The sequence below is a fragment of the Myotis myotis genome, unplaced genomic scaffold, assembly GCF_014108235.1.
Source record: "Myotis myotis isolate mMyoMyo1 unplaced genomic scaffold, mMyoMyo1.p scaffold_m19_p_9, whole genome shotgun sequence".
In the NCBI taxonomy this organism is placed as follows: domain Eukaryota; kingdom Metazoa; phylum Chordata; class Mammalia; order Chiroptera; family Vespertilionidae; genus Myotis; species Myotis myotis.
Window position 1 is genome coordinate 52,463,088 of NW_023416401.1, and position 27,100 is coordinate 52,490,187.

Consider the following 27,100-nt stretch of genomic DNA (forward strand, 5'->3'; position numbering starts at 1 on the left):
GCAATTGAATGTCAAGTTGAGGAATACTTAATCATGCCCTTGGGTTACATCAATGACCTGATGGCATCAATAAGAAGTGACAAACAGATAATTGCTAATGAGAATGAATATGCCATTCTTCTGCAATATCCTGTAGCCTGTCCCTGAAATTAATCACTTCCTAAGCTTCAGGAAGATGTCACAGTCCCACCATCAATAACTCTCTCACAGAAGCACAAGGGCCAAATGTCCCACATTTATTTACAGATGAAATGTGTTGAATACAGTTCTGATGGATGTAGTGCATAACACTGGACAGCAGCAAGACCTTTTTGAGGAACCAAACATTGACTACAATATATCATGCAAGTATCTATATGTACACAAAAGAATTCCTTTTCTTAAAAAAAAAAAAAAAAAGTACAAAACATGTTTAGGGATAAATACAAGATATAAAATGCCAAAGAAAACATAAACAAACAAACAACAAAATAGAACTCTCCCAGAGAACTGTGAATGGAAGGGACAGAAGAGGACTCTACTGCGCTCCCAGTGAGCAGAGCCCCCCAGTAAGTGTACTTATTGAAATGAGGGACTAAACCCGGGGCTCAGCGCTGATCTCGCGCGGCCAGTGGCCACGCGCAGGCTGCTGCACTGGAAAGTCGGTGGTTGGAGTTGTGCATCCCAACTCTAAGTACCAGAATGTTTGGCAGTAGCACCCAGAACAAAAACGCCAACTCTTTAGACAGCCAAGGGTTAATCAACTAGGAATTTTGTCTTCCTGTCAAGAGCCAGAGAAATACTTGATATCTTTAGTTGTGTCTTTATAATAGTTAATAAATTACATGACAAAAACTTGACTATAGAAATCTATTGGTCTAACGACGTATTTGTAACTTTTACAGTAGTCCAGCCCTTTCGTAACTTTATCTCCTTGTGCTCTTGAAGCCAGCCTTGCGAATCTGACCCGAAAATCACCAGCCCCCACTTTGACCTTGAGGATAGATACCTTTTCCCCGTAAGATGGAATTAAGGAAATCCTCCTTCGTTTGGGTTTCTGGCCTAAGTTTTTATTCACCTGCAAGGCTGCTGCTTTGAACAGGTTGGCATGGCCCGGAAGATGCCACGCGCTGCCCGAGTGCGCTCGCGTCTGCAGTGTGAGCTCACAGACTAGAGCAGGCACGTTGAGGATGGTGCTAAGACACTTAAAAGTCCCTAGGTGTTTGGAGACCAACAATCACCTACAATGTATGTAGTGAATTCTAAAAATTAAAAACACTAAAAAAGGCCTTATCTTAGCCTGTAATTAGTTAACCCTTTTAAATCCATAACATACAAAATGGTTTATTTGAATTCAGGAACTGCCCCTGTTACTAAGAACTCTGTTTTAAAGGAACAATACAAAAAGAAAAATGCTAACCGCCCCCCAAAAAAACCCAAACTCAAAACATTTGCTACTAAATACTGATACAAACATGTAACAAAGAGTATAAAAAGTTTTCCATTTAAATATATACAAACTCTTTTAAACTCAAATACTGCTTTAATACTTATCGAGGATATACATGACGAGGTGAAGAGGGGATGTTGAAAGAGAATATATTGCAACGGCCTAGACAGTACTGTTAACTATTATACTGCAAACTTTTTGTAACAAAAATGTCTTTTGTATTCCAATGTGGACAGGGATCCCCCTTCTGGAAGGTCTGGGGCTATTTCTCAGCCGAATTCACTCTTTTGGATTTAATGAAGGCCATGCCATGTGTCCGCATGTGAGCGTTTAAGGCAGCTTCCGTTTCAAACGTTTTTGCACACACTTTGCACTTCCTGTCAGACACGGCGCCGTCGGCTGCCTCATGCTCGGGGCTGGGCTGGCTCTGCTGGTTCTCCTCCCCGGCCCCGTTCTGCTGGGACACGGGCTGCGGCTCCTTCAGCTTGTGCACAATGAACAGGTGCCTGGACAGGGACACATGCGATGTGTAGCAGAGGCCGCACTCCCGGCACTGGTAGGAGGAGCCGTCGGACTTGTGCTGCGGGATATGTTCGTGGAACTGGAGCAGGTTTTCGGTGGTGAAGCCGCACACAGCACACTTGTGAACCTTAAACACATTTATCTTGAGCTTTTTCAGTGGTTGAGTAATCGCTCCCCTGGGAGGCCTGAATTCTAAAACTGGTTCTTCCAACTTCCGCTTGGGGCTGGGAACCTTTGGGAAAAAAAGACACAACTGAAAGCCGTTCTGCTGGGTGGGTGACAAAGGACCAGCTCCCTTGGGCTCCGAGCTGCCGGGAAACGTGAACTGTGAGTTCCAGGATCGGGGTTTTGTCACGGCCGTGTCTGCCACCCCACTCGAGGCTCGGGCCTTCCCACCCGTTTCACAAATCTGAGTTCCCGTGTTGCCAGGCAGCGCTCCAGCCCAGGGCCCAGCAGGGGACAAACCAGTCCCTGCCTTCATGGAAGGTGGGCTCCAAAGGAGCGAGACAAGCAGCAACCAAGGAGTCCATCTACAGTGTCACACCCAGGAAAACAAAGCAGAGTGTGGAGGGTTGGGGAGAGAGGGGGGTGAAGTTACACATGGTGTGACAGTGACATCTGGACAGAGGCCTGTTGCAGGAGGACGTGAGCCATGGGCCACATGGGGTAAAGGGTCAGACACGGGGGCTGTGCAAAGCAAAGGCCAGAGGCAGGGCCTGTGCCTGGGTGACAGCAGGAAGGCTCCTGGAGCTGGAGCAGGGTGACCGGGTGGGAGCAGAGATGAGGCCAGGGAGGCGCAGGGGCTGGGGGACGGAAGAACCCTTGTGGCAGAGAAAAGGCAGGTATCTTGCCTTTTCTGTGACCGAGATGGAGAGTCACTGGAAGCCCCAGTGGTCTAGTATCTGCTCTTTCCTGCCCCTTCCCCAATAGGTCATACCTTTCTCCTCCCTTTCCAGCTTTCTAGATCTGACCCACATCAAATCCCTCATTTTGCGATCTCCAAAAATCCAAACCAAAGGGACTCTCCCTCCTCCCAGCTGCATGGCCCGACTTTTCTGCCTTGTTCATCTCTGATACACCTTGACCTGCCACTCTACCTCCATTCTTTAAAAAGGCAAAAGATTTATACTCTGAAGAGAAACACTCTTAAATTTCCCTTCCCTCTCCCCTTCCCTTTGGACATCTCTTGAGGAAAAGGATTACAATCTAATGCGACATTTGTCTGGCCTCGACCCAGTGATTAACTCCTTGAAAACACACACAGGCTTTACCCAGGTACGTTCCAGACACAGCACCGTGCCAGAGACAGCAGGATCCCTTAGCCACCAGCTGAACTCTTGGTTACCCTAAGAGCTCTTGGCACCCACATGCCATGTACACAGGTTATTATAGATAGTGCTGTCTAATCCAAGTTCACTATCCACTGATGTAAGAATAAGGCACGAAGTCACCATTCTGTCTTCTTTCATTATAAAGAGAAGAGAAAAGGAACCATCCATAACTTTTATTAGGACCCTATCACAACCACTATGTTTCCAGCTTTATACCTCCCTTCTGGCTAAGAGGCAATTTCTGAGTCAACATCAAATTTTAAAATTTATTTATGTAAGTAGATCCCTAAAGCTATTTCTGGAAGGACACAGACAAAACTTAACAAAAATTACCTTTTAGGAGCAAGAGGAAAGGTCAGTGTGGGTGTAGAGGAAGACTGCCTAGTATTTCATACTTTCATGCATAGTCAGAACTTTTTAAATTGTGTAACTTTAGAAAGTTTTAAATGAAAAGAATGAATGAAAAAAGCAAGTCAACACAATTCTGCCGTAAAGAGAACATCTGCCATGTCTGACCTTGGTATCTTCTTTTATTTCTATTTCCTCCTCGTTGGTGGCTTCTGTCATTTCTTTCAAGTCGGGATCCTTAATCCCATGCATGAGCTGGATGTGCTTCTCCAGCATCAGCCGCTTGGTGAAGGTCCGCCTGGAGTCTGGGCAGTGCCTGTGGAGCCAAAGACAAGGGGGTGACCTGCTTGCTGAAAGGGAACTCACGGTGAGGGTTGCCGTCGCGGCCGAAAGACCTTCACCACCAACAGTACACACAGGGGTCAAGGTGATCTCTGTGAACACCACAATGCTCCAAAGTGAAGTAACAACTTTGGTATAAATCGTAGTTTCCAATTTGTGCAAAAAAAATTTGGCAGCTTTTGTAAAAAGTTTTCTGACCATTTTTGTGTCCATATAGGATCAGTGTGATTTGGTTCAGACGGAGTATGTCTTTTCTAGATTTGGATTATGCCCTACCAGACTTTCTTTTCATCTTCTTCCCAGTCCAGGCCTTCCTTCCAAATTCTGATTCTTTCAATACAATCTCAACAGCTTCTTTTTACAGAGGTTCTCATCTCTCCAAAATCACTCCCAGCTTTAGTGTCACTGAAGAAGCGTCTACGTCCCCGTTTTCCTACCCAAGAAACGTTCCCTAATAGCCAAGCCCACTGGCCCCACAGCCACCCTTCACGGTGCCCAGAGCCACATGGTGCACACGAGCTACAGACGGCCTGTACAGCTTCTATGTGGCTTATGAAAAGTGCCTTAAAGTAACCTTTCATAGCAACTCGCTTTAGGCATGCTCTGTTTGAGTGTGGGATAAAGCTTTTTCACTAATAACCGGTTCAGATCAGCACATACTAAGTAGCTCATGAGCATCTTGAGTGGTGTGACTATCCAGTGTGTTGGCCACGCAGTCCCATGCTTTTGGTGTCTCGGCCAACAGCGTACCGAGACAGAGCTGCCCTGCATGGGCAAGCGGAACTGACTCCAGGACCAGACCCAGCCCATCAGGGCCTCTCTGAACCACTGAGTGGGTCAAACTAACTCCACCGTACAACTGCGACTCAATCACTTGTCCAAAATCCTCACTGATAAAACAGACACCTGTGGGTTAACAGCCAAGAACACAGGAACCCACACAGGCTCCTTTCTAGTTTAACATTTTAACTGCTACAGTCCAATGAAGAAACTGCATGTCGCCCTAGCCCAGTGATGGCGAACCTTTTGAGCTCGGATGTGTCAGCATTTTGAAAACCCTAACTTAACTCTGGTGCCATGTCACATATAGACATTTTTTGATATTTGCAACCATAGTAAGACAAAGATTTATATTTTTGATATTTATTTTATATATTTAAATGCCATTTAACAAAGAAAAATCAACCAAAAAAATGAGTTCGTGTGTCACCTCTGACACACGTGTCATAGGTTCGCCATCACTGCCCTAGCCTGTTTGGCTCCGTGGATAGAGCGTATGCCTGTGGACCAAAGGGTCCTGGGTTTGATTCTAGTCAAGGGCCCGTACCTTGGTTGCAGGCTCCTCCCTGGCCCGGCAACCAGGGCCCGTGCAGGAGGCAACCAAGCGATGTGCTTCTCTCACATCGATGTTTCTCTCTGTCTTTCCCTCTCTTTTCCACTCTCCCTAAAAAAAAAAAAAAAAAAAAAAATCACTGGAAAAATAACCTGGGGTGAGGATTAAAAAAGAAGAAGAAACTGCATGTCAAAACAACAGAATACAATTAAGAAATGAAATCTATAAACTATGGAACAGAGAGGATGGGGATGGAAAACGAATGGTAACATATGAAAAACCTCGGTGAGATCCGCTCAGCCCGCCTGTGATCCCACATGAGAACCCAGAACTTACGAGCAGGTGTAAACTTTCCTGATGCCTTTGTGCTTGATGCGGTTGTGCCGGCACAGGCTGTGTGAGGAGCTGAAGGACTTGTCACACTGGCGGCACGGGTGCTTCTTCATTTGCTGTGTTAGGGACAAGAGAGAGACAGCCACTCAGAGGACGGAAACAGAAAACACTTTAACATTAGGAACAGCTCCTTCCTGGGAGTGTAACTTACATGCTCATACCTGTTAGCAACATGGGCCGGGGTAGCCATGAAGAGGCTAACTTCTACAGAATGAAGCAATCTTTATCACGAGAGTAAAAAATGACAAATATATTTCCCCAAAACACTTGTTTTTGATTGAGCACTCTCACTTATTTAAGAGAAAACATTACATAAATGTTATTTGCAAAAGAGATATAATAAATGTTATTTTTTAAAGCAACTTAATTCTCCAGTAAATGCCAAATCAAGTCATTATGTAATTCATTATCTCCAGAGAGAATATGTCACCTTATCCAATGTGTCATTTTAAATTAAATTTTTGGCTAATGTTAAACCTCTTAACTTTCTCCCACTTCATGATTAAGGAATCATCCCTTATACTATAAGGAAAGAGTTTTCCAGGAGGCCTTTTGTTTTAAATAACACCATTTGGTTCTATCAAGAACACAAATGTTCGAAACCACTTTATGGAGATTTGCCTGTTGGTATATGGAGAGAGAGAGGTGGAGAGAGAGGGGGTGAGAATTGGGGGGAAAACTGGACAGCACAAGAGAAAACTATCAAGAGTCATATAAAAATTTCAAAGTTAAAAGTTTCCCACTTCGGCTAACACATAATTATGTTACCTCGACATATTCCCACGTGAAACATATTAAGTAAAATTAGTGGCTTAACGTTACAACAAATTCTTTGGGTGTGATAAGCATTGCAGTCTGCAATGACACCAGGTATCACGAGTCAATCAGATCAAGAAAGAACTGCCAGCCTAGGAAATGGAACAAAATTTGGCTCAATCCTCATTAAAAATAAGGCTGAAGTTATTCCTAAACCTCTCATGGGAGTATGTTCTCTCAAATAACATTACTATTTTGGGCAATAAAAAGAGATAAGCAAGCAAGCAGCTGATAAGTGGTAACGAAATGATAAATATATCTTTCATAGTGCTTTTACATCCCCTGACAAACCTGTCCCAGTGAAACCATAAACAAAGCTAAGTGGCTGAGAATTTTCAGCATCTACTCCCCCTGGAAGTAGCGGTCACACCAGTGGTCACACCGCTGAGGGGGTGGGGAAGCGGAGGTAAAGTACAGGTTAACACAGAGCTTGGGACACAGAAATCCTCAACAAATTCTCTCTTATTAATAAAAGTAAAGTTACACATCCACATTTCATCTTAAAGGAGTGGAAAATATTGTCTTTAAATAAAGCAAGTCAGCCTGGCAGGTGTTCAAAAGGGTCCTGACCCAGACAAAGGCAAAGGAGGACGATTCTCCTGCTGCAGCTGAAAGCTGGCCCACTGCCTTTCTTGTTTTCCTAAGCGTGTAATCTCTGGGAAAAGGAGGACAAAGCCAATAGCAGCTGGTGCCTCTGAGGCACGCTGTCCCTTCTCCCAAAGGTGTTCCTGCATAAAACACTGTGGTCACACAAAGCAAGCCATCCCAAAACCCCGGTCTCTGAGATTTAGGTGGGCTGAGAACGAACACGACGTTGCATTTAGAATACAGCCGTAAGGGGAGAACCGTCAGTCATGAACTGTGCTTCAATAGTTTTAAATATCTACTAATACATCTAATTCCCTTTGCACTTTGTACATAAGATGGGCAATATCACGATTACCTGGAAGAATCCAACACAAGACATATTTCTAAAAGCAAAGAAGCCTAAAGGAGGAAGGCACTGAAATGTATGTTTCTAACCATACAAGGGGCAAGAGGCCTCAGAGGGACGAACATTGCATTTTCTTTTTAGATGAAGAGCTTAGATTCCACTTTTCATTGTGGTGTAGTTACATTAATAGCAAACCAAAATTTTAATAGAGAAATTTCAATAAAGAAATTCTCAGTAGGTAATAAATTATATGAAGAGCAGTTTAGCTGAATCGGTAATTACTATTTTCAAAGAGATGACAAAATGTGAGATATTGTTCTTTTTCATCATCTTTATTTAAAAAATGCAGAAATGAACTGTGCCAGCCCCAAAACAATGGAGCAAGGTTTCAAAATCACTGGTGACAAGAAAATTACAAGTTTAAATGCCAGTTTCCAAATCAAATCTGCCGTGTTCACAGTACCTAACTAAACAAATGACTTTCTTCTTTGCTAAATTTTAAATGCTAATTTATTTAAAGGTGCTTTAACCTAACTTATTTTCATAACGACATCTTCAATATTATAACAGTTCACATTGTGACTTTATACACAGAAAGCAATTTTTAACAATCAAACAAAAATGGGGGGGAAAAACAGTATTAAGAAAGTGTAAAGTTTATCATGGTTCTATTTTCAAAACTTTTAAGGTCATTTACTTCCTTCTGGCTCCAATATAGGGTAAGCTGATATTAAGGGAACCATGGCCTTTTTATAGTTAACTAAAATCAGAAAATAGTCATGTTTTCCCATTCAATGATTGCTTTGTTTTTACTTGGAACTCTCTGAAGAAATATTGAACAAATATAATAAGCTGGCAGGGACTGAACATTTTTGTAAAACCTTATAGTAAGATATGAAACACTTGGGTCCACTTCCTCCCTGTTTTCCAGTTGTTGACTCTTATCGTCACATTTTGGGAAAGAGAGCATTTGTCCCTCTTAGCAAATTCCTTTGCTCTGAATGCTCTGGCCTGGGCCTCACGGTCTGAACTCCAGGATTTAAAAGGCCCAGAAACCCACTGTTTTCTATGGCACTTGGTGGAAGTGTCTAGGGTTGCCTTTGGCTCTGTCACAGTCATTCATTCTCCGGGCTGAGAACTAGTCCCTCCTTGTCTCTTGGCTTGAAGGCCTCTCTGTGTGCAAGAAGTTAGGGAAGAAAAGTCCCATCTTCACAAATGCAATTGGCTAGCCATCCTCTTCCCCTCTTCCTGATATTGCTGCCTCCTGAGGCTCTGCCTTGCCCCAACATGCAAAAAGCCTCCTTTCTGACCCTCGTGCATCCAGAAACACCCACAAATTTAAGATTATGAGGAACAATTATTCCCAAACCATGCTGACACTTGTCAGCTCTACCCTCTTCTATGAAAAAGGAAAAATCAACTACATAATTTAAATGTATCATAGCAGCAATCCCTCAGAATATAACTCCTAACTGGGCCCTCCCACCACCTGGAAATCTATTCTGCTGATAGACCCACACACGGTACAATCAGTTCTGCTATAATGCTGCAATGTACATATAACACATTATAAATCACTGCACTATGCAACATCAGTCATTAAAAACTACAGGGCTTCCAGCCAAAATTAAGCTAGGGCATAATACTCAAAAAAATCAGTCAGTGGCATATTAATAAAACAGTAGCATGGTTTTATACATGTCAAATGATTGAGAAATATAAGATACTGCAACATCAAAACGACACTTTACCTTGTAAAAGGCTTGCAGTTTGCTTGTGGAAGTGGGGTCCCAGGGCTGTGGCTTTTGAGTTTTGTGAAGTGGTGGAAGAAGGGTTATCTGAAATCGGAGGGTCGGAGGGAAGTTGTAACACCAGGTGTGGACCAGTGTGACTCAACACAGGGAGATGGGGTCGCAGGGGAAGCCTGAGGTGGGGTGTGTTTGCTTATTCCTACACAACTCCAATCCAGTTTTCCATACTCACCTAGTGTTTCTCAGGGATGAAGTCACGTATGAGCAAACTCAGACTTCAGGTTATGCTGCAACTGTCCCCTGATGTATCAATTGCATTGGAACAGATTTGTGTTTCCAGTACAAGAGTTATAATAGCACTGCCTACATATGCACAGTTATTCCCTGCAGCACTGTGTACAAAGGAGAACAAATCTGGGTCCATCAAAGGAGACTTGGTCAAATATAGTCTATACCCTGACACAACAACATTTGTGCCATGTGGTGACAGAAAAGAATGGAAGATCTAAATGCAATGGTATGAAAAGAACTGTAACATATATCATATTGAGAAAAGACTGGAAATTTATGTTCACAAGCTGTGTTCTGTTAGAAATTGTACAAATGAGAACATCTATCTATAATAATAAAAGTGTAATATGCTAATTAGACCGGACGTCTTTCCAGACATTCTTCCGGATGAAGCCCGAGTCCCTGGTGCCTGCCGGCAGCCAGAGGGAAGCCTGGGTCCCGGTGCCGGAGGGAAGCCCGGGACCCAGGTGCCAGAGGGAAGCCAGTGCCAGCAGCCGGGAGAAAGAAGGCTTATTACTCTTGCACGAATTTCGTGCATCGGGCCTCTAGTATATATATAAAAGCCTAACTGACTGCCTGACCCTTTCACCGGTAGCTATGACGCACACTGACCACCAGGGGGCAGACACTCAACGCACAGGCATGGAAACATGGAACAAACTGATGAATCTCAGAGGGAAGGGCGGTGGGAGGAGGGCAGAAAGAGATTAACCAAAGATCTTATGGGCATACTAGAGGCCTGGTGCATGGATTCGTGCACCGGTGGGGTCCCTTGGCCTGGCCTAAGGGGATCAGGCTGAAACTGGCAGTCCGACATCTCCCAAGGGGTCCTGGATTGAGAGAGGATGCAGGCCAGGCCAAGGGACCATGCACCGGGCCTCTAGTATGCATATAAGATGATACTTACATATAGAGAACCTTCAAGATGCATGAGAAACCTGGTGATTTTAGCTAGCAAGGGTAGGGATGAGGCTTTTCACTCTATTCCTTCCTTCATATTGTTTGGATTTATAAAACACGTGAATATGGCACATATCAAAAAAATTTGGTTGCCTCAAAAATAATGTTACGTTTGCTGCAGTATAATCCACAAAGTGTAAAATACACTCTTTTTAATGTAGAGTTCTAGGAGTTTTGATAAATGGATACACTTGAGTAATTGCTGCCACTATCAAGATATACAATTCCATCACCCCCAAATCCCCACATGCCCTTTTATAGTCAACCCCTCTTCTTACACCCAGTTCTTGGTAACTACTGATCTGTTTCTATCCTACATGTTTGCTTTTCCTTTCAAGTGGAACCATACAGCACAGCAGGTAGGTTTTTGAGTCTGGCTCCTTCCCTGGGCACAATACATCTGTAATTCATCCACGCTGCTGAGTGTGTCGGCTGCCCGCTTCTTCTCACTGTGGAGCAGTCCTCCATCATATGGACACTCTCCAATTGGTTTACCCATTACGAGGGGAAGGACGTCGAGGCTGTTTCCAGTTTGGGGAAATTATGAATTGAAACCACTGCCATGTACAGGTTCTGGTGTGAACTCATGATTTTATTTCTCTTGGGTGGACACTGAGGAATGGGCTTACTGAGTCATGTGGTAAATGAAATAAGGAACCCTCACACTGTTCCAGATTGGCTGTGCTTTGCCTTTCCACCAGCAATGGGTAAGGATGCCAACTGCTCCGCAACCTTTCCAACAGTCGGTGCTGCCATTTATTTTCTTGTAGCCATCGTAGAGGGTGGTCAGTAGTATTTCACTGGGCTTTTGATGTGTATTTCTCTAATGACTGATAGTACTAAGGTTAAAAAAAAATCAATTAACAGATGAAACACCTACTATTATAGCTCTTCCTCCAAAGAAAAACCTTAAACTTTACAAGTTTGGGGGGGGGGGGGGGCGGTATTTTCATATCAGGGTGAATTTCAATGCCCTGTAATTTCATTGAAAACAGAAGCTGTGGCCCTGGCCGGTTTGGCTCAGTGGATAGAGCGTCGGCCTGCGGACTCAAGGGTCCTAGGTTCGATTCTGGTCAAGGGCATGTACCTTGGTTGCGGGCACATCCCCAGTGGGGAGTGTGCAGGAGGCGGCTGATCGATATTTCTCTCTCATCGATGTTTCTAACTCTCTATCCCTCTCCCTTCCTCTCTGTAAAAATTCAATAAAATATATTAAAAAACAAAAACAAAAACAAAAAACAGAAGCTGTGAGCCATCATCTCTGCATCCCTGGCCTTCAGCACACAGAAAATACTTATGTGAATGAATTGAATACAGAAAAGAATAACTGACCACACAATTATCTACTGGAATACTATGAGCAGATTCTACCAAGTAATCACAGAGTAACAAATTTAGGATAAAGTGCTGGATACAGAGCAAGTAAGCACTGCTTAGATTTTGGAAAATGGGTGAGCCATGAGCATGTTCAAATACTGAAGATATAGAGGACAAAGGTAAAAGATGAGTCAATGAGCGGGGAGGAATCCAGACAGAAGGAAGAACCAAACTTCCTGTGGCCGGAGATAAGTCGCTATCCACAGACAGGTGCAATGCTTGTTATGGTCAGCAGTGGGCAGGTGAGGAAGGGACCAGGAAATTGAAAGAATTCCTGCCAGGCAGCCTCCGTTTTCCAAGTGAAGAAAAAATGGTGCATCTAGACCAGCCGTGGGCAAACTACAGCCCGCGGGCCGGATCCGGCCCATTTGAAATGAATAAAACTATTGAAAAAAAAGACCGTACTCTTTTATGTAATGATGTTTACTTTGAATTTATATTAGTTCACACAAACCCTCCATCCATGCTTTTGTTCCGGCCCTCCGGTCCAGTTTAAGAACCCATTGTGGCCCTCGAGTCAAAAAGTTTGCCTACCCCTGATCTAGACAATGCAGCCTGTTTTCCTTTCTCTTATCTCTTCCAATTATAAATAACAATGCTTATTGCAAAATAAGAGTAAAGACTGCTTCTAATCTCACCAACTGAAGTCAATTTCTAGCTATAGATCCTCCCCACTTACTTCTTTTCTGAACATGTTTATGTGTATTTACAATGAGTCTATATTATACATATTGGTTTGTATCCTGATTCTTTTCACTTGTAAAACACACAGCTACACATTTGGATGTTTCTACGTTCTTCTCAATGCATGCATAGTACTCTCTTGTACAAATGAGTCATAACTTAGATGTTTTCTATTAATGATTTAAGTTGTTTCAGCTTTCCAGTAATTACAAATAAAAACCTTAGTAGTCAACAACTGTTTCCTTTGTACAAATTTCTAAAAGTAGACTTTCTAGTTTAGAAATTGTAAACATGTTAAGGCTCCTTGAAGCTTCTTGCAAAACTGTCCTTAAAAGGACACCACCAACCTAAGGCGGGGCTTGTTCACCAAGCGCCTGCGACATCAGATCACCAGTCATCGACTTGCCAAAGTAATGGGTACAATATTACAGAGCACTCTGTCTTTCTCTCAATGCCTCGTGACATGGACATCTGCCTGCATATCCCTGAGCCACTTGTATTTCTCCACTGAACTGCCCAATCATATCCTCTCTGCAGTTTTCTGTGGAGTGACGGTGGGGAGAATGGCAGGCGAGGAAGTCAGACAGCAGACTGTACAGCCTTGTAAACCAAGGCGAGGGCTTTGGATCATCCACAGTGTGATGGGAGGACACTGAAGGGTTGAGCAGAATACTATGACCAATGTACTTTCAATGGGTCACTCTGGCTGCCAAGCGTGAGAGCAGAGACCCAGTGCAGAGACTGTCTGCAACAATGTGGGGCAGATGTGCCGTGTGCTGGGCTTGGAAAGTAAAGGTGACATAAGTGGTTGGATTTCATATCTCTAGCAAATGCAGAGCTAATAGCATTTGTGGAAGGGCTAGATGTGGGTGACAAAGGAGAAAAAAGAGGGAGTCAAGTGTCACTCCAAATTCTCTGGCACCTGGTACTAACTAGGAAAGTAGGGGAGAAGCAGGTTTAGGGAAGGAGAGAAATCAAAGGTTATGTCTGAGAGAGGCCCACTGGAGATCTTCTAAGTAGAGATGCTAAATGGGTGGTTAAATTCTAGTCTGAACTCGGGGGAGAGGTCCAGGCCAGAGAAATAAATATGTGAGTCACTAGGAGATGAGCACTAGTAGATGGGTGGCTTTTACAATCATGGGCCTGGATGAGAACTTTCTGAAAGTAAATGGACACATCAACATTCATAAGGCTAGAAAGATGAGCAAGACTGAGAAGTGCGGTCAATGAAGCAGGATAAGAACTAAGAGAAAAGTGTCCAGGAACCTAGCAAAGAAAACAACTGCTTCAGACAGGTCAGACACGATGCTGAGAGAGCCAAGACCCCTGGCTTGGTGACACGGAGTCACTGGGGAGCCCGACAAGAGCAGGCTGTTGCGTGTGTTTTTAATCCTTACCTGAGGATATATTTATTGATTGTGAGAAAGGGGAAGGCAGCAGGGGAGAGAGACAGAGAGAGATTGATGTGAGAGAGAAACCTCAATGTGAGAGAAACATCAACTGGCTGCCTCCCGTACCCATCCCGACTGGAGATTAAACCCGCAACCTACTCATGTGCCAACTGGGAATCGAACCCACAACCTTTTTGGTGCGTGGGACGACATTCCAAACAACTGAGCCGCCTGGGACTGAACAAGAGTGATTTTGGCAGAGTGATAAGAAATTCATAAAATGGAGAAGACCTGGGGAGTCCCAGCAGGAAAGCGATTTCAGGGGGGGTTGTGGTAAAGGGACGCAGAGAAAAGTGGGTTAGGAAGGTAACCTTGTTTGGTTACAACAAGAGGTCCCATGGCCCTCTGTGACTTTGAGAATGTCAGGGAAGAGCTGAAGATGCAGGAGAGAGGGCAGGAGTGTGGCTGCGATGTCCTCCAGAGGCCTGCAAGGGGGCTGAGTGGAGCCCACAGACCATGGGCTGTCCTCCTGGAGGGACAGTCACCCTTAGCAGGGGAGAGGGCAGCACATGTGCAAGTGGATGTTCATTGTACCGAATCTCCTCAGGTGTTACGCAGAATTCAAACTTCTTAACTTTCGAGACTGTCCACAATCTACTCATCAACCCATCACTTTGACTATGTCTCCTAGGACTGCATACACGTTCCACTTGAAACCCCTCAAATTCACATCTCAAGACAATGACACCGTCCTCCCCTGCCCTTCCGAGACAGTCTTCCCTCCCCTGGAGGCTCATTCAGACCCTTCCCACCCTCGGGCCAGCTCACCTCTCAGCTCCTTCCCGACCTCTCCAGCCACCATCCTCCCCTTCTCTTGCTCACATCGCACACAATTACCACAGCCAACCAATGGAAACACACAACACAACATGTTCTTTCTCTGCCTAAAACCCAGCCATTGTTCTCTGGGAGCTCAGGGAGTGGGGCCTTTGGACTTGCTACTAACCACCCCATCCTCCCTTCACGCCCTCCGGAGGGCATCGCCCTCCAGAACTACCCGCTGGCAGTCACCTAGCCTGTGGTGCTGGTTAGTACCAGATCCACACTCTTCTTGCCACTCTGTGCCTGGGGCAAATTCCCTTGTGTCTCCTCCAATACTTCTGGGTAGTGTCTCTTCAGTGAAGTCTTCCCTGAACCTCCTAAACCAGGGGTGGGCAAACTTTTTGACTCGAGGGCCACAATGGGTTCTTAACTGGACCGGAGGGCCGGAACAAAAGCATGGATGGAGGGTTTGTGTGAACTAATATAAATTCAAAGTAAACATCATTACATAAAAGGGTACGGTCTTTTTTTTTTTAAGTTTTATTCATTTCAAATGGGCCAGGCCGTAGTTTGCCCATGGCTGTCCTAAACCCTGCCACCTCCCACGAAACAGGGATGCTCAAATCTCAGCAACCTAGTACCCTCGGCCTACATCCAATTCTTCTTTTCCACGTATCACACATAATTTTCATTTTTAACTTCACTCTATCCTCCTCCAGCCTCTTTCCAGGCTGAACTATATTCTGTTTCTCACTATTTACAGGGCCTCTGCAAGAACCGAGCCGAAATCTGAACTGAAGGCGCCTTTCCCTTAGTATTCAATTATACACACCTTCCGATGCCTCCGAGACTCTGGCTTTACACCCAAACTCCTACTAGTTTTAGTTTTTAAATTTTTTATGCTTTTTTTTCTACCCATTTGTAAGCACTTGCAAGGCAAGAATTGTATTTTATATTTTATTTGTACTCCACAGCAAATTGATAAATATTTATAGAATAAAAGAAAGGCACATACAAAAGAACAAACACGGTTAAAAGTTAAATATTCCCAAAGTATGAATGAATGGATTGTTCTGAAGAGTATCATAATTGCACATTATTCCTGTAATATTCAAGCACCTGACAGATGAAAGAAAGTAAAGACTGATAACATGAACATGTTAAAAAAGCAATAGTCTGTCTCAGCTTTCCTACAGGAGAAAAAAGAGCTGAGTGCCTATAAATTATAACTCAATACAGTTAATTTTTTAAAAAGAAATTCATTGAAGAAACAGGCAACATCAATAGCATAGCTATTCAATAAATAAAAGGTATAATTTTCATTCTGAGAATTCATGAAACTCTCACCAGGATAAATTTAAAAAGAAATGTTTCACAGGTATTTCAGTTTCTTTGTTTATTCTTACGTTAGATTGGGAATAGTCAATATGTGCCCTCAAAACTAGAAAGGTTGCACTGGCCCATTTGGCTCAGTGGATATGATTGTTGCCCTGTGGACTCAAGGGTCCCAGGTTCGATTCTGGCCATGGGCACATGCCCAGGTTGCGGGCTCGATCCCCAGTAGGAGGTGTGCAGGAGGCAGCCTATCAATGATACCCATCATTGATGTTTCTATCTCTCTCTTCCTCTCTAAAATCAATAAAAATATTTTTTAAAAAAACTGGAAAGCTTCCACTCCCTTTATGTAAATATTCCCTACAGTGATAGATAGTAAATCTTAAGAAACAGAGCTGCTCACCTAAACCACCGATGCTCTCTTAGAAAATGGTAGCACACAGGCAGGTAGCCTTCCCCTGAAGTCTGGAATACTGTGTACATTAATGTGGAAGTTCTTACTGAGAGAATTTAATACCTAGGACACTAGTGAGATTTTTCCAGTTCCTGTCTCACAACATCCAGGAATATATAAACAAATGGGTATTTAGACGAGCACAGAATAGGAAACTCAACTTACACACGTGTGAAAGCACCAAGAAAAATAATTTCTGAATGCTAAATGATCCAAGTTCCTACAAATTAGAACTGAGTGTTTTGGGGAAATATTTAAACACAGAGAATAAACTTAGTCCAGTGGTTGGCAGACTTTTTTCTGTAAAGGGCCAGATTGTAAATATTTTAGGCTTTGCAGACCATAAAGTCTCTGCTGCAACTACTCCCTCCACCTTGTAGTTCAAAAGCAGCCGAAGACAAGGATGTGTAAACGAATGGGCATGGCCTTGTTTCAACAAATTATTTACAAAAACATTAATGACTAAGCTGGGCTGTCAACTATAGTTCAAACCATTCTCTCACATGCTATAGAAAACAGGCAAGTCTCCATCCTTCAGAACCAAATCTATTTAACAAAGGAGGTAATCAAGCTCGGTAAAAACAAGTCCTAACTCTAAACAGGGAGAATGGTGTCCTTCTCATAGGACTTGCTCAGAACATGCCCTGAGGACCACCTGTTGCTCTCCGTGCTATTTGGTGAGACACAGAACTGTAATCAATGCACCATAATGAAAGGTCAAACCGGGACAGAAAGGGGTCCTCCACGGTCGGCCGTTGTGCTCCGGCAACAGGAAGAAGGCAAGTGCAGAAAGAAAGCTGGCTTCCTAATGAAGCTGCCAGGATCCTGGCAGTGACTCTCAGAAATACCTGCCAGGGAGGGTGTCAAGGAGGGACCCCTGGAAGGAACACATAGAATGTTTTTTCTTCTCATGTGATTTTTAATATGACCCTTGTGCCCTTTTTAATTAAAAAGCAATCTAAAGAAAACGAAGTCATTGGGAAGGATTTTTTTTTCCTACAATCACTATTTTATAAAGTGGCAAATACTGCTACAGAATAAAAAATTAAAATATACTGTCTGAACACCTAAGTAGACTCTTTGTAGTATAGTTCCACAAGTCAAGACAAAAGAACTAGTCGGTCCTTCTAAAGATAATCACAGTTTGATCAGATGATCTATAAGGAATCTGTTAATAACTTTAAAAATAAGCAAGCACAAATATAAAAAAGCTAAGCTTAAAACTGACTGACAACAGTCCTGCGTGACGTACTGATTTCCCAGCTGTCTAAATAAACCGTGTTAATTAATGACCTGAAGGTGTGAAGCACGTGATACCACCAGGAGAGAATCCGTCAGATGACTATGGCAGGGCTCCTCTTGTCTTGGTGTTGATCGCAGTTTTGCAATTGCTTGGCTTCAAGTGGATATGAAGGAAAGAGCCTTTCTTCCCTGACAACCTTCCAACTCCTTATCTGCAGCACCAGCGCGGGACCCAGTGGACATTCACGTGGCCCTGCTGCGTTAATGACTTCGAATCTTCTGCCTTGCTCCAGGCTCAACCCAGGCTCCGCTCCTCCCCTGCCAAATAGGAGCTTGTTCCCACTCATAACTTGGGGTGACTGCTGGAGAACCCACACCCGACCCTAAGACGGAGGGGAGGCCTCTGGGTTCTGAGGCAGCCTTTGGCGCAGGATTCACTTCTGAAAAAGGCCTGCAGTCCTTCTGGGTCTGAGGTTTTCCCACCTGTGAGCTGAGCGGGAACTCGTGACCTTCCAGTGTTGTTGATGTTACGATTCCTTATGAAGTCAGCTTCGGCCAGAATGGCCGTAATCCTTTCACATCCCCACTTTTGGCATTTAAAATTATTGTCTGGTTTTGGGGGGCTTTGAGGTAATACTAACTTACAGACACAATCATGTGCTAAATTCTTAAAATCTAAAAACCTGATCTGTGCCAGCTGGATTTAGAACATATTTTCCTAAAGAAATTATAAATTAATGTTGCATTCTTGGGCAAGTACATAAAAGCCTACCCATGTAACAACAGAACCACGAAATTAGACAGATATTCTAAAACCTGACAAGATTTCAGCACCCAGTGAATGAAGAAACCTAATCCCACAGCAAAACTGGGTTCTTTGAGTCATGAAAGAAGCTACTTTCCTCCCTCCCCCCTCTGCCTCAGTGGATCTACACTCCACCTGCCAGGGAGGCCACACCAGGAGGGAACCTGGGCACATCCAGGACTGAGGCTTGACAGGTAACAAGGGGAGGGGCTTAGGGGGCATCGGTCTGGTTCTGGGGCAGGGAACAGGGAGAGGCCAAGACTTTGCCAAAAGGCAAGCTTCCGGTTCTATGTGGCATGAAGAGACAGCAAAATGCCACCTCCAACAAAAAGGGGGAGGAGGAGCTAGACCCACAGCAGCCACGGGACAGTGAAGCAGAGAGGAGGAAAACCGTGACGGTGACAGCAAGGGAAGTCAGTCGCTGGCAGTAGGCGATGTTTTTAATAAGAATATTCTTAAGCCAGCAAGTCCGGGTACATTCACCCGAAGCAGACAGAGACGGCGGCCAAGTCTCCTATTTCTCCTGTCTGGCTATGGCACCAGACCAGCATCAGGGGAGTCTCTACCTCCTGAGGCCGAGGTCCATGTGAGAGATAAACAGGAAGGGCCCAGGGGGAAGTGTCTTTGGCGGTCTCCAAACTACCAGCAGCCCTGGCAGGCGGCGCACTCACAGCAAAAGCGTGCGTGTCTGTAAACACGTTCCTCACTGCCTCCGGCTCTAGCCAGTTACTGCTCACTCACCTGGTGAGGCCTGACTGCAGAGCCACAGGAGCAAACTCCAAGCGTAACACACAACCTGGCATCTGTAGGGCCAGCACGTTAGCTGATCTTCTAATACCTGTTGAACCAGTCTGTGCTGACCCAGTCCCTTTGGGCGGTCATTCAGGCCAAAGGCTCCCATCTGCCAGGCAGCAAGGTAAAAGTGAGCTGCGATCTTTGGTTACAAAAAGGGGTGAGCCTAACTGGCCACACTGCCCATCCGAAAAAGCCTGGCTCACCAGCACTTTAGTGAACTCACTCCGAAGTACTGACTGAGAACACCTGGAGTCAGGCGGGAGCCTCGCTCTCGAGTGTTTCCCCAGAATTCTCTGAAAGTCCTTCTACAGGAAGAGCCTCTGTGTCCCAGGGAGCCCACTCCAGCGACAGCCAGCCCCAAACATGTCCCAGGCAGCGGCTGAGACGCCTGAGCCTCTCCAAAGCACCCACGACTGTGCAGGAAGATTGACGCAGTAAATTAGCAACAGCAAAGCGCTATTAACTACAACTGCAACTCTCCAGTGAGGCGGCAGGTCCCAAGTGAAGAATATAAGGCTGTTACACTCAACATTCTTCCAAAACTACAAACACACATTCGTTTATTTGATGACCGCATAAGCCAGCGGTTCTCAACCTGTGGGTCATGAACCCTTTTGGCGGTCGGACGACCCTTTCACAGGGGGGTCGCCTAAGACCATCCTGCATATCAGATATTTACATTACGATTCATAACAGTAGCAACATTACAGTTATGAAGTAGCAACGAAAATAATTTTATGGTTGGGTCACAACATGAGGAACTGTATTTAAAGGGCCAGAAGGTTGAGAACCACTGGAACAATTTTAACCAAGACTGACCATAACCTTGATCAATCAAAGTGACGATGGATGGAAAGCGCTATTTGCTAACTGTTCTAAATCCATACTGACAGATTCAATGAGACTAAAATTAAGCAATTTTTTGAAATGCCAAGCTTTTCTGCTCTGCAAAGAGCAGACTATTCAGCAGAGCGTTTGAGGAGTCTGGAATGAATCCATGTCTGCTGCTTACAAGCTGCAGAACCTAGGGTAATACATTTCTGAACCTTCCCTGAACTTCCTTTCCTTGTCTGTAAAATGGGATTAGGCACAGCATGTACCTCATGAGCCTGTGTGATGCATAGATGAGATAATAAACAGTGCATGCCACATGGTAAGCCCTCAATCAGTGTTAACCAAACTGTTGTTATCATTGTCATCATCACCTTCCGATTTAGCACAAGGCACCAAAGCCATCCATCGGTATACCATCATAGTTCACTGGCTCGGAACATTTACATGCTGTCCTAACAGTGATGTTACCCTGGGTGACCCAGTAAAACCAGATCTTTCCAACAACTTCCAGCCTGGTGAAGCAAACAACTGGGCTCTCCAGAGGCATTGAGCCAAATACACTTCAAATCCCTTACTGTGTGTAGCATGTTTCATACTTCTCGCTCATCTTAAACCCAGAAGGACTGGCTGGAAGCTGCTCATCACCTCACACGCAGTTCCCTAGATCTTGTACCTACAGCACAGGACACTGTGCAGTCACTAAAGCATGTATGACTTCTTTAAAAAGAAGAGGAAATTACGCTGGATGTCTTCCCAACCAGCACCCATGCTTGATCCACTAATTCAAGAGTTATGTATTGGCTTACTCTGTGCTAGGGAGAAGCTCCTAGAGCAGCCGTGGGCAAACTACGGCCCGCAGGCCGGATCCGGCCCATTTGAAATGAACTAAAAAAAAAAAAAAAAAAGACCGTACCCTTTTATGTAATGATGTTTACTTTGAATTTATATTAGTTCACACAAACACTCCATCCATGCTTTTGTTCCGGCGCTCCGGTCCAGTTTAAGAACCCATTGTGGCCCTTGAGTCAAAAAGTTTGCCCACCCCTGGTCTAATGGGAGAGGGCCCCCTGCACAGAGTTGCAAGCACATATTAGGCGGCACACGCTGCCATGGAAAATGCAGGAAGAGGCCTCGACTCAGTCTGAGGGAACCAAGAAAGGTTTTCCTGATGTCGAGGCTGAGACCTGAAGGGTTAAGAGAAGTTAGCTCCTGAGAGGTGAAGAGATATGACTAGAGAAAGAGTAGATCAGAAGGCAGCCAGGAAGCCACTGCACCACTCTGCGGGCAACAGGGACACCACATTTTACACAATCAGAACTGCTCTTTAAAAACCTCTTTCTGGATACAGTGAAGACAATAATCCAGGCAAGAACACAGATAAATGAGTGAGCTAAAGGGGAGTAAGTGAATGGACGGGGAGAGGGCTGGATACCAAGCTCTGACTGCAGAAGCTTGGGGGTGGGGGTGTAGGTTCCTTGCTGGGCAGGCCTCAGGCTCCTGTGAATGATCCAAGAAGCTGAAACACTTGATAAGCCGTCAGATTCCAGAGACTGGAATGCAGGTAAGAAATCACAGCTGGAGACAGAGACTTGGAAGTTACCTGCACATTTATATGAAAAGTGAAGTTATGAGAGTAACTGAAATTCCTCAGAGAGAGAGACAGTTAAATGTTTCCAGGATAGAAACCATGAAAAACCCAGGAGAGTGCAGTGTTCAACACTTAGGGTAAAAAATGCTTTTAGGAAAAACTGCAAGTTGTGTGAAATAGTGCAGTGGAGTCAGTAGAGGTCAAGTCCAAAATATGTCCACTGGAGTCAACAATGAGGTCATAGGTGAAGTGAGTTTGTTGACAAAGGTGAAGCTGAAACCCAAAGGTGTTCAGATCAGGGGAAAGTGGGAGTGGAAAAGTGCTTGCTTGGCTGTCTGAGAGGAGGAGGAAAGACAAAGTGCAGAAGATTTGAAGTTTGGGGTTTAAATGGAGGAGAGATGACATAAGCATTCTGATAGGAGGGAAGAAGAAGGGGAAGAGATACAAGTGTGTCTGCAGGCAGGGTGTGTGGAAGTGGAGGTTCCAGTCTGGCTCAGCTTGGCAGAACTCACAGGCTAGTGCTAGCTTCTAACTCATGTTTAACCAACCTTCTTTTCAGTTCACCAGCTTATAAAGACACTGCCTTCCCTCCCCCACCTCCCTTTAGTTCTTTCAGGAGGCTATGTGAACCCAATGTGAAACTGTAATCTAATCTGATGTGCCTTATTCCAAAAGGCAGGGTCCCAACTTCTTCAAAGCTAATCCTAAAATCCTACTAAGCCAAACATTTCCTCTGTGATGAATGGCCGCACAGCATGCTGGCGCACACGTCCGGGTCAGGGCAGGCTCCATGCTGCCATCCAAAGCCAATTGTTTAAGTAAGTGTTACATTTCATCTTATAGTCTAGATCCAGTTATTGTCATATGTGTAAGATAAAGACAGTTTGGGAGAAAAAATAAAGAAACAAAGAATTCTGAAAAGTCTAAAACGGTTACAGAAGTCTCAAACGTACAAGAGATGCAAGGACCGGACTGCTGGCTAATTAGATCTGCTTCTGTAGTAACATTTGTGAAATCGGTTTGGGTGCCAAGGAAAGACTTCTAGAATCATTAACACATCCGGCTGTAAAATAACTACTGGTATTTACATAGATGGCTTATCACGTATTGACCCTCAAAAACTACGTAATACTTACAACCCATGTTTTGAGAGACTCTGGCCTATTTAGAGAGCCTGATGTTGAGATGATGAAATGAGCAATGGGCTACTAATGCCATATATATTCCGTAAGCAACACATTTTTATATGAAGAGATACTGAATTAAGTATAGTTAGACCAAATGCAATAAAAACATTTTTATGCTATTTGTGATCACTGTGACTGATGTAGTAAAACGGTAGCTTCGTGAGTAGTTCTAATAAATGATTTCAACAAATGAGATTACAAAGCAATGCTTAAAGCGCTTCATGTAACAGGGATCTAGTATATACCAATTACAAATCAATTCCTAGGCACTCTTTACACAGGTTCCCCAAGGTCAACTATGTGGTTTAACTGGTTTAAGTTAAAGTCGTAAAATGGTTTCTTTCTTTATAGTGTAATGTCTCTGGAGCCACTAATCAATTTTAGAATCACCAGTGGGACAAGCTGGTACTACGTACCTCTGAGTGCAATACATAAAGAATACAGCGCCTGTGATGTATTCCTATCTAAAAATTCAACCTGAATCTAATTAAATTTCTAGATACTATGGGATAAAGAGAAACAAGTTAAACAGTATCAAAAGGAAGCCATTACCCAAATCCAGAAACTCGGGCGACATATATCCAATTTTTTGAACAACTCAACGGCACATTAAAAAATAAGGGGGGGGGATGAGGTCACATAAGTAATACCTTAATCAATAAAGAAATTAAAGATTGAAAAATAAAATAAAATAAAATTGCTATAGAATAAGAGACATTTCAGTTACACAACAACTAATGTAAAGCAGACTCTCTCTGGATGCTGACCAGAACAAACCAACTTTGAGAAGGTCATAATAATATTAAAAAATAATCTTGTTAGTTCAAGTCTAACAATGAGCATTTTTTTAAAAAATTTTATTACTTGGAAATGTGTACTTATTATCTTAAAGAGAGAAAGAATATACAACTCAGATTTATCAGTGATTTTGAGTTCCAGAGCTTCTCCTAGATACTTTACGGATGAGATCCCTCTTCCCACTACCAAACTCAGGAAATAATCACTTAAGTCATAAAATGCTACTAGCAGTTTTCAAAACATCCACTTTCCTTCTCTCCTTTTTTCTTTCGTATTTGTCATGGGGCTAAGAGGTAAATTCACACATTTTTTAACTTTGGTTCACCTTTGTTCTGTTTCCTCACGAATGTGGTAGATAGCTCACAGCCAGCCTTGGTCGGTATAAGTAATGGAAATTATTAGCAAAATCACAGAACAAGATTGGAAGGGCTCGGATATGTCCCTTTTATAGATAAAGAAACTGAGGCTGAGAGACACTGAGTGATTTTTGAGGTCACCCTACTACTTACTGACAGACGCAAGCCAAGAACCCAAGTCCTGGAGGTCTGTTGGTGGGTGCGCTTCCTTACACCCAGGGGGCTGGGGCGGGGGTGGGGCTTTCACGCGTACCTTCCCGTGCTCCTTCCTCACGTGGGAAATGTAAAGATCTCTTTGCGTGAATAGGCGGTCACACTCCCAACACGTCCACCCAAGGCTGGCCACTTTCTTGGGTTCCATTGATTTCTTCACAGGAGACGAGGATTTCTTTTCCAACATCTCTTTCCCGTTCATGGATCTGACGTCCTCCTTGATTTGATTTGCTGAATTTTGAGTTGCGGGCTTAATGCTCAAAGGCAAGTTTATACCCAAGTTTGGAGGCCCTTCAATACTTTTCAACGATCCATGCATAGACTATGTCATAAAAAGAGAAGAAATATCTATCACAAATCACACCACTAAAAGCGAGCGCATGTGGGTTATCTCAATGCATAGGACGTTCACATGTGACTTACATTCACTCAGAAATAAATATTCATATATCAAGAAGAAAACCTAAGCAGAATATGTGCTTTAAAAAGATAAAGAAGTAGTATCTGAAAGTCAACTAAATATGCATTTCTAGTTCAAAACTATTTTTGAAAAGTTATTTGCTTATGCCGTTCTGAAACTGTTTAAAGAAGGACTTCAGTACTGAGTCCAGATTATTCCTGGCACTCCCAGTCGGCACAGGGGTCTTCCTACAACAGAGCACCTCTGGGAAAGAACATTTCACTCTCACATGCTGGTAGGTGTTCGAGGCCCTCAGTTAACCAACTTTAACAAATACCTCAGACCCATACGCTAACAGCAAACCCTTCTCCTCCCTTTCATATTTTTGGAACACTTGTAACAGTTGAGGGGTTTGCTGGAGTTTGGGGGGTCATTTTAATCTCCGTGCACCCTGTCTAAATCCATCCTTTCTTACTGATAGCACCCAGTTTGAACTAACTATACACAGTAGATACTAACTATACACAGTAGATACTCAGAAAGCCTTTTTTGAGTAGATACTCAAAAAGCCTTAGCTATTTATCCTCATTATCCTCAATAGCTATCTTTAGTTAAATGCTCAGGATTTAAAGTTCGAGTGTGTTTGATTCTAAAGAGGGCTCACATTGTTTTTTGTTTTGTTTGTGTTCTAGAAGCACGGAGTAAAAGCAGACAAAGGAAGCGAATCAGCCCATGCCTCCCTGTGGTTTCTCTTTGCCTTGAGCCTCTCCTTAGAGCAGTGTCCAGGCTGTGGCCAGCCTCCAAGTTCTCAGCCGACAGAGACATGACGGGCGCGTCCTCTGAGGCCCCTTAGTGCAGGCAGGTCTCCCAGGTGCTGGCTCCGGCTCACGTTCTCAGGCCGGGTCTTCCCTAAACAGAGCCGAGAAGTAGCCAGCCTTCCTCAGTTCTGCTCACCCCAGAAGGGAAAGGGGTTCTATAACTTTCTCCTGAGCAGAGGTTACAGGTCCACCCTGTCACAGGGGCCTGAGCTGCATGTCCCATGTTCCTTGGCAAAGAGAAATCTGGGGTGAGACGGGATGTCTGGGCTCCCTAATACTGTGCTTTGCTTCCAGCTTCTGGCTTTTTACAAAACAGAAGCCCTATTTTAACAGTTAACCATTTAACCCCCCAAAAACTAAATCCCAGACCTAATAAACTTTCCCTACATTTTTAGGCAAATGCATTTTTACTGAGAAGTTGAAGAAAGTATTAAAGTATTCTTTTATAAAATAACCTTATGGTGCTAGAGAAATTACAGAAAAGCAGCAAAAACTTCTGCAGTAACAACAAGAGAGCAATGGAATGTGTGCTAGAGAATTTCTAACTTACACATCCTATTTTCACATGGTAAGTGAAAATAAGATTATTTAGTTAAAACAAATTTTTTAATAACAGAAATTCAACTTAATTCTTTCAGAGTTGAGTTTTCCTTACCTCCAGTCACAATAAATAACTTGAAAGTTTACTTTGAATGTAAATGCCAACATGGAATAAACCTGCATTTCACTGGAACTAAGAAGTGACATGAACTGGGTGAGACTGGGCAGCTAGAGACCTGCCTTTAACGCATGTGGGGAGACTCTGCTCCTGTGCTATTCCTCCCAATTCCTTCCTCACGACGAACTGACCAGCACGGGCATTAAGGAATGAAAATAAATTCACAAGGGCTATGTACATATCTTAAAAATAACAAAAACAAGGTGCCCCTAAAACTTGATTTTCATTCTCACCCATCCCAAACACACCGAGGCGGGGTAGTATTTAAAATGTATAAAACATACTTGAAATGAGACCATTAAGTGAGCGGTCACTCCCACTATTTTCGTATCATGTCCTATAAAGGTTCGGATGCATGAAAACAATGCTTTCCTCCTGCAGCCACAGATTCTACCCCTCCTCTTCAGCCTCTATTTCTTGGGACCTTGTATTCCTCCAAGTTCACTATTCACACAGGGGAGACCTTAGCCACCAAGTCGATGATGACCCACTTCCAGATGTAAAGGTGAGTTCCAGAAAGCAAACACCTTAAAAGCCTTTTAAGGAGTAACTTTCCTTTGCGTCCCCTCCCCCATATAATATATTAAAATATTTGGGTCTAATCCCAATTACCCTACTTTTTTTTTTAACAGTTTTCAGTTTTTCCTGATCATTCATTATGCACTGTCAAGACAGTTTTATAATTTTAGCAAAACCTTTAAATATCCTAAGAGGATTGCACTGTACTTCAAGTGAGAATGATGAAACACACCACCCGGCCCATGTGCTTTACTGGCCCTAAGAATGTCACACCACCACTACCTTCGCCTGGCCTCTAAGGCGCAGACTCATGA

The 27,100-nt window shown here is 43.7% G+C and overlaps 1 protein-coding gene across 12 annotated transcripts in view; it reads right to left on the reverse strand.

The window, feature by feature from the left end:
• Positions 1-213: 213 nt before the first annotated feature.
• ZNF532 (zinc finger protein 532) overlaps positions 214-27,100 on the reverse strand; it is a 95,624-nt gene continuing 68,737 nt past the window's right edge. For 8 of the 12 annotated variants that reach the window (XM_036322065.1, XM_036322069.1, XM_036322063.1 and 5 more), the window contains 5 exons: positions 24,372-24,653; positions 9,200-9,286; positions 5,642-5,754; positions 3,799-3,946; positions 214-2,183 (listed from right to left, as the gene is read on the reverse strand). In XM_036322065.1, the coding sequence (XP_036177958.1) occupies positions 1,692-2,183; positions 3,799-3,946; positions 5,642-5,754; positions 9,200-9,286; positions 24,372-24,653 (1,122 nt within the window). In that variant the 3' untranslated portion in view covers positions 214-1,691. Of the gene's footprint in view, positions 2,184-3,798; positions 3,947-5,641; positions 5,755-9,199; positions 9,287-10,423; positions 11,290-24,371; positions 24,654-27,100 lie in introns of those variants that run through there. The other 4 variants (XM_036322073.1, XM_036322066.1, XM_036322075.1 and 1 more) reach the window with 3 other exon arrangements.